The 8121-nt window shown below is 32.0% G+C and overlaps 1 protein-coding gene and 1 long non-coding RNA gene across 2 annotated transcripts; one reads left to right on the top strand and one right to left on the bottom strand.

The window, feature by feature from the left end:
* Window positions 1-53: 53 nt before the first annotated feature.
* LOC128200830 (uncharacterized) lies at window positions 54-4346 on the bottom strand. Its single transcript, XM_052895524.1, has 2 exons — window positions 2991-4346; window positions 54-2466 (listed from the first exon to the last, which is right to left on the bottom strand). Exon 2 carries the CDS (start codon window positions 2459-2461, stop codon window positions 608-610), a length of 1854 nt encoding a protein of 617 aa, XP_052751484.1. The 5' UTR covers window positions 2462-2466; window positions 2991-4346; the 3' UTR covers window positions 54-607.
* Window positions 4347-5259: 913 nt separating this feature from the next.
* On the top strand, window positions 5260-7096 carry LOC128200834 (uncharacterized). The gene is made up of 2 exons (XR_008252914.1): window positions 5260-5643; window positions 6698-7096. It is a non-coding gene; the product is annotated as an uncharacterized LOC128200834 (long non-coding RNA).
* The last annotated feature ends 1025 nt before the right edge of the window (window positions 7097-8121 follow it).

The raw sequence follows: 8121 nt of genomic DNA, 5'->3' as shown, positions 1-8121 counted from the left end.
CGAAAGCCATCAGCCAAAAAGTAACAATTACAAGGTAACAATATAAAATTACAAGATAAATTACAAAAATTATTATAGTTATAAATTAATTATAATATATTAAGAAAGTAAGTTAAGTAGAAAAGTATAAGTTACAATTACATATTTAAATTTCACCAATTGTTGAAGTAATATAATTAAAAATTTCTTGGTACAAAATGGTATGTTTTAGTAGATCCTGCACTGAAGTAGGAATATTTTGACATTTTAATAAATCTTGACATTGACAAATAAAAAGTAAACGTTGAAGTGAGAATTTAGGACAAACAAAAAAAATATGATCCAAGTCAGAAAAAATGTTTTGGCAGTAGAGATGGGCAATCCACCTGGGTGGGTTTAAAGTCTGGTGGGTAAAAACCGGGTGTTTTGGGTTTATTGGGTTTAAACCCCATAAACACCCAAATTTTTGGGTGTTTATGATTTTGTACTTCATCATCGTCATCTCAGCCGCAAGACGTCCACTATACTGGACATAGACAATATTATTATGCAGCCTACAGAATAAAAAACTTTTAATTTGATTTTGAGTTTATTAAGAAAGAGATGAAAGTAAAATGTAAAACTACAGTCAATCACTGTCAGATTCAGAGTTATTACAAGCGATGAATTGTATAGGTTCGATAGGCTCTATTTCGTCTAAACTGTTATGTTCATTTACTTGCTCAATGAAAGCTTCTAAGGTATTTTCTTCATTAAACTGAATGTCCTCGCATTCAGCTTTATGTTTAAGATTCCAGTTATAACAAATGAATGAAATTTTTTCAGTTCTTTCAGTTGTAAGTCGATTTCTTTTGTTATTATGTATGTAGCCTTGGATACTAAAGGAACGCTCAGTGGCTGCCGAAGTACAGGGAGCTGATAGAATACGAATCGCTACTTTGCTTAACTCAGTGGAACCACAAATACCTTTCCACCATATTAGGGGCTCAATGCTATCTAATGAGCTCCATACAAATCCTCTGGCCCAAAAGTTTTCTTTAGCTTTATAACACGCCAAATCTGCCATTACATTTGACAAACTTAAGTGTTGGCTTAAATTGTAGATAAACTCCATACCCTTAAGTTCTTCCTCTTGAGTAAGTTCGACTCCTAGAGTCCTGGGGTCTATTATTGGCCTCATTGCCATATTGCATCTTGAAGATACTGATGTTAGAATCTGCTGTTTGCTTTCTTCGCTCAATGTCGAAATCTCATTTAATGCAAAACGTATCTTAGCTTGTACATCTCTAAATGTAATGTATGTGCGATGCAAACGATTCTGGTCGCTCTCTAAGTAAAATATGCTTTCAGTGACTGGTTCCAAAATACTTATACATTCCCCTGTCTTCGTCCAGAAATCATCACTTAGAATTAAATCTTTAATATCTCTTGAAATTACCACATCTTCTCTAACTGTTAATATTTGCAAAGCTATCTTATTTGCTTTCAAACTTTTTAACGAAGTAACATGACTTCCCCATCTTGTAGCACAAGGCAATTTTAGTGTTTGTGTAGAATCTTCACTCTGCCTTGATTTTATCAACAAGGAACTTAATCGTTGACTCCTTTTAACAGTTTTTATTATATTTATGGCTTGCATAATAAACACAGTTACTTCTTGTATCTTTACAATATCTTGGCACAACAAGTTAAGGATATGTGCACAGCAACCGAGAGGAACAACATGTAGATATTTGAGTTTTGTTAATTCGAATGCCTTTTGTATATTTCTAGCGTTATCGCCAATAAGTACAAGAAACTTATTTGCTCCATACACTTTCATTACTTTTTCAACTTCTTGGCTAAGGTATTCACTAGTGTGAGGATTACTTTCTGTATTCAAACTTTTAACGTATGCAGGTTGAGGTTTTGATATAAGAAAGTTTATTATTCCTTCATTTCTTAAATTAGACCAGCCATCGCACTGAAGGTGTAAGTAACTACAAGCATTTAGTTCCTCATTTAACTCAAAACGCATTTCTCTATATATTTTATCTAAGTATTTTGTCGCTAAAGCTTTACGTGAAGGTATTTTAAATTTTGGTTGCAATTTTTCGAAAAATTGTATCCATAAAGGATGTTGCACCATCGATAATGGCGTCCCTGTTACAAATATAGCTCTCGCTAATTCTGTTTTTATATGATCATCGGTGTCTTGAAACTCAGCATTTATTGTAGTGTTAGCAGACGACGAGGGGCTTATAAAAGAATCATTTGTCTCTATCTCTGACAGTCCAGACATTTTGGTTTTGGACGAGCTATCTTTTATAAGTTTCATAGAGTCTTTTAATGTTTCTGGAGATTTTGGACAAGTGATAAGATGTTGAAGCATTTTGGCAGCATTACTGAATTTGTAGACCTTATTACAAAGCTTGCAAGAAACAGACTTGTTTGGTAAAGTACGGTAGTGCTCCCATATGCGTAAATCTTTAGGTCTCCCCATTGAACCTAAAAAAATGAACGATGATTAGTTGGTCTGACGAAAATTCAACAATAGAGTGCCTATTTTTTTACAATGATTATTTCTTGTTATTTACAATAAATTTATTAAAAAAATAATAAAATAAATACAAAAAACCTTTGTAAAATTACATCTCCTCGGAGGATTAAACGCAGACGCTAGTTTATTATCGTATTGTTCTGTATTTTTCTCAGCAACTTCTTTAATTCGATTAGGTACTTACGCATATTATGTTAAAAATAAATATCTAGTACACATCTTAGGCTATCCACCATTATTATCCAATGACGACTCTCAGCTAACTATGCACTATCATCCAAAATAAACGTGTATGGAAAATTTTATCCCAGTCGGTTGAGGATTGAGGATAATTGCATCAACAAACGAACATACCTACATACTTTTATTTACATAACGCAAGCTAAATAAAAGCTTGTAATAATACATCTAATTTTAAGTTAAAATTGTTAAGTGATCATGATATAATTGTATCATTCAAAAATCCACTTACCTTTAATTATTTCTTGTTAAGTATAAATATTATTTCAAATCTGCTCCCTTAATATGCACTTTTTTACTGCTTTTCCTACCTAACACGTTACCAGGAAGTCACGTTACCAGAGTCAGAGTAATAGTGAACACGTTTGACAGTGATTGTCGTCGCCTCATATTCAGCGTCGACGAATAGGGGAATCCCCAGTCATAATGTATTGCATGCGTGGCGGTCTTACTTCAAATCCATAAACAAAGAGATAATTACAGAACTCGATACTAGATGGCGCTGTTTTTGTTTGAAGAAAGTTTGCGGGCTAAAATACATAGAATTTCATCAATGACTTCCACAAAGAACAACATTTCTGTTTTTTCTAAGTCCGTATCTCTTCCGTATATTTCATAAGATATAAGCTTGGGCTACATTGTTATGCAACGTGATTTTGTCGCTGTCTTGCTAGCAGGGTTGACAGATATACGATTTAAATCGTACTCATACTATTATTTGTCTATTTTTTAATGTACGATCGTAAAGATTATGATCGTAATTCGCACAAAAACATACGACTTTTTGGTTACCTGGCAACATTTTTATTATGAAACGAACATGCTCACATCATCAGTCACATGCAACAATTTATTGGGGATTTCCCCTTCACATCTGGCAGTCCTGCTTGCTAGAATATAGGTAAGTCAGCCACAGTTACTGACGATCGATATTTAAAGGGTATTGTTTTTGTGCTAAATATTTCATAAAAACGTTATTTAATACTTTGTGGATTATTAATTTAGTTGATAATCACTGGAAGTAAAATGGATGCTAATTTGAGAGATCAAGATCTTCGTATAAAACAGTTAATAAAAGAAAATCTACGTAAGTACTCTTTTTATACCTAGGTAGGTAAGGTATAATAAACACAAAAGGTACTTAGATCGCGTGTGTTCGAAGCATTTATTCTAATAAATTTAATTTAAAATTGTAGAAAGAAAAAAATGTCTGCCAAGCCGTAGCCGAAGCCGATCTCCAAATATATTTGGCGATAGTGAGACCCAGTGTCCAGATGATTTACCCAGCGTCGTCGCAACAAAGAAAAAAACGAGGATAAAGTAAAAGAAAATTTACTGAAAGAAGAAACAAACTGTTCTAAATGCTTAATTTATGGAGAAGAGGATAAAAGAAATGAGTATTTCGGACTGTTAGTGGCTCAAGAATTTAAATATATACGGCCATGTGTGCGAACGAGGTGTTATGAAGAAATTTTAAAGTATCTACGGGAAGCAAAAGGCCAACATGTTGATCAACTGCAACATGAAAACACTGAAAATTAATTACTTTCATTTTATTATATATAGATTTTTAAAATTTCCTGAAATATTATTAGTTAACGTTTTATTTAACATTGTAGAATTGATCAATACAATTTATAAAAATAATTTATTGGTATTACTTACATATTTTCAAAAAAATACGTAAAAACCTATTTTTTTGGGTGATTATGGGAGTTTATGGGTGTTTATTGGGTTTTTACCAAAGCACCGGGTTTAAACCCGGTGCTTTGCCCATCTGTAGTTTTTAGTGAAGTTATTACGAATATCGCCAATCAAACAACCTAAATTATCCATTGTACTTTTACCCTTTCGAAATCCAAATTGATTATAAGGAATTAAATTGTTACTCTCTACGAACCATTCCAATCTATTTTTTAAAATAGTTTCAAAAAGTTTTGAAAGACATGACGTAAGAGCTATAGGTCTGTAAGAATCAATGTCGTTAGGATCTTTGTATGGTTTTAAAATGGCAATTATGTTTTGTTCTTTCCAAGATTGCGGAATGCAATTTTTGGACCACAGTAAGTTAAAAATGTTTAATAAAATGCATTTGGCATTGACAGGAAGGTATTTTAAAACTGTGTAATAAATAGAATCTGGTCCCGGAGAGGTGTCTTTCTTACTATATAATGCTGTTTCAAATTCTTCAAAACAAAACGGCTCTAAAAGCCATTCAGCAGATTTATGGCCGCTACTTACAAAAAAGTTATGTAATTTAATTACATCAATATGATCATTCGATGAAGCCACTTTGTTTAAAAAGTTAGATGCGTTATTAGGGTTATTGAAAAAGTTAGGTTTGTTTGGAGCCGAATTCAAAAAAGAATGTTTAAATTTTCTAATATGATCCCATAAAACTTTACATGAAGTCATTCGATTGAAAGATGAACAAAGATTATACCAACTTTGTCGTTTTTGTTCCAAAATAACTTTTTTCTTATTAGCATCGAATTTTTTATAAAGCAAATAATTTTCTAAAGAAGGATACTTTTTGTAAGACTCAAAGGCTAATTTAGACTTTTTGACTACCTCATCGCAAAGATCATTCCACCATACCGCTACCTTTATTTTTTTGTTATGGCTGCACTGGGAGTTCGATGACATTGACGTCTTTACTTTATTACATGAATTTGACAACAGTGAACTGTTTACTATTTGAATAAAATTGTCATAGTTTAATATGGGATCATCGCACATTAAAAAAGAAGAAAAACATCTATCACAATCGTTTCTAAATCCACACCAATCTAACTTTTTGAGATTAATAGAGGAAATAAGTGGTTGGGAAGTCACATTGGTGCAAGGGTTGTGCTCATCTTCATTGCGACTACTGTCGTTGTAATGTACGTTAAGCAGTAAAGGATAGTGATCGCTACTGAGGGGATCGTTATGAACTGAACAAATGCAACTGGAACTAAGTGATGATGAAGCTAAAACTAAATCTAGAACATTACCTTCTTGTCCAAAAGGGGCGATTGTAGTTGGACAGTGATTATTCATGCATACTAAATTAAGGTTCTCTATAAAAGAATAGATTTGATTACCCCTTCTATCATTTTTTCTACAACCCCAAGAAGTATGAAGAGTATTAAAGTCGCCTACAATTAAGAAGTGTTTAGATGTAATTTTCATATAAGTATCTAATAAATTATTGACAACAAAGTTCCCATTGGGAGGAGGGGGACAGTAGATACATAAAATGTCTACGGAGAGTGAACCAAGATTAACAGATATTAAAAGATTTTGAAAGTCATATGAAGAGTTTGTGTCAATAATTTTGTAATTATATTTGTTGAGAATAGCTACAGCTACTCCACCATGAGGACGATCAGAGTCTCTTCTAATAATATTGTAACCAGACAATTTACAGATTTTGTTAGAATCAAGCCAAGTTTCATTTAGTAAAATGATATCAAAATTTGATGTAAAGTTGTAAATAAAGTTTTTAAATTGAAATATTTTAGACAGAAAGCTTCTTGAGTTCCAATGAACAATATTAATTTCCTTTAAAGATGTAATGGTCATGTTGAAAAATTAGATATGAGTATTTCCTTAATTAATTTGGATGAAATTGTATCAGAATTAGTTTGAGCTTTCTTAACTAGCTCAATAACAGTCTTAGTAATTGTGTTGAGTACAATGTCTGAGTTAATGATGTCAGTAACTAATGCCCTTTTTTGAGGAGATTTATTTTGCATTGGGCTGTTAATAGACACAGGGGTATTCGAATTAATTACAGAGTTAACCGATTTTGAAGTCACTGATGCATAAGATGTTTTGCCTAGAATTTTATCTTTGATTTGAGAAAATTTCATCGATTTAGTGGGACAGCTATTAGATACTGCTACATGTTGTCCATTACAATTAACACATTTAGGGTTCTCTTTGTTGATACAGGATCTATAATCATGGGCACCAGCACATATGGAACAAACTTGCTTACTTCTGCAGGAACTGCTTCCGTGACCAAATTTGTAACAAGTGAAGCATTGGAGTAGAGGTCTAATGAATTCATGCACATCCAGCCAAATATGGTCATACGTTACGTGATCAGGTCGCTGCGTAGAGAGGAAAGTTACTAAAACTGTAGGAAGAGGATGAAAACTTCCATCTTCTTTCTTTTTTTTGAAACGTTTAACACCAATGATGTCTACAGTAGATTTTAGGTTATTTAAGAGATCTTCCTCAGATATTTCAGTAGGAGCTCTTATAACTCCCTGAGATTCCAGCTGATTATTGGGTATCCTAGCTTGAAGTTTATGTTTTTCTAATAAATCTTTATTTAATAAAAATTCATTAGCCTATTTCATTGATCGAAAACATATTTTGAATGCAGTAGGACCCATAGTACGAATATAGAATACACCAGGTACAGTCCTCAGAATAGAATTGACTTGCAATAAGTTTACATTGTTGCCCTCAATAGGAGACAACAGGATAAAATATTCATTTTTAGTAGTGTCAGAATATAGGTAATTTTGATCTTTAAACAGTCCTCTTTTTGAGTGAGTAAATTTAATACTCATCTTAGCATCTGGCTCTTCATCAGATATGGAAGTATTTTTTTTTCTTTTTAACTTGCCTCCGCTTGACTCGCACATATCCTCTAACAACACACGAGGACTTAAATTGGAGAAATAAGTAAAAGAAACTAGGAGAAGCAACAAATAAATATTAAACAAATAAAATAAATTTAAAATTTCCGCCCTCGCGTTACAAGTTTTCCCGCCTTTTTTTCGCGTCAAAGAGTATATACTCAAGGCGAAAGAGAATGCACTTTTTTTTACACATGCATTTTTTTTTTATTTATGCAATAAAATAATTAAAAATAAAACACACATTTTGACACACACACGCACGCATATATATTCTTTTGTTTATTGTTAAAGTACGGCCGCTCAGAGATTGCGTTTCTGACATCTGTCAATTCGTCATGACTAGTGATGTACCATAAATGACATTATTTAATATTTAGTAATGTTATTTATTGCATTCATTATGCATATTTATTCAATTTAATATATATTTTGTTATGTTTTTATAGGAATTATATTTCAAAGACAATGTTAATAAAATTGTAGATGAATGAATTAAATTGAAACGTAATTTCAAATGAATTCATTGAATGTAACGAAGGAAAAGAAAATAAGAATGCTGTATTTATTGGAAAATGTATATTATGAAATATATAGTTTTAAGCTTAAAATAATGAAGACTACGTCAAATCAAAATTTAATATGATTCCAATTCCATTTTTTGTCTTTACTTAAAACTGCAATGCAAAAAATACTACTATTTTATTTTGAAATATATTCTGTTAA

The sequence above is a fragment of the Galleria mellonella genome, unplaced genomic scaffold, assembly GCF_026898425.1.
Source record: "Galleria mellonella isolate WM207_F2 unplaced genomic scaffold, CSIRO_AGI_GalMel_v1 utg28, whole genome shotgun sequence".
Classification (NCBI taxonomy): Eukaryota; Metazoa; Arthropoda; class Insecta; order Lepidoptera; family Pyralidae; genus Galleria; species Galleria mellonella.
Note: the sequence above shows the minus strand (reverse complement) of the source record. Positions and strands in the feature narration are given on the sequence as shown.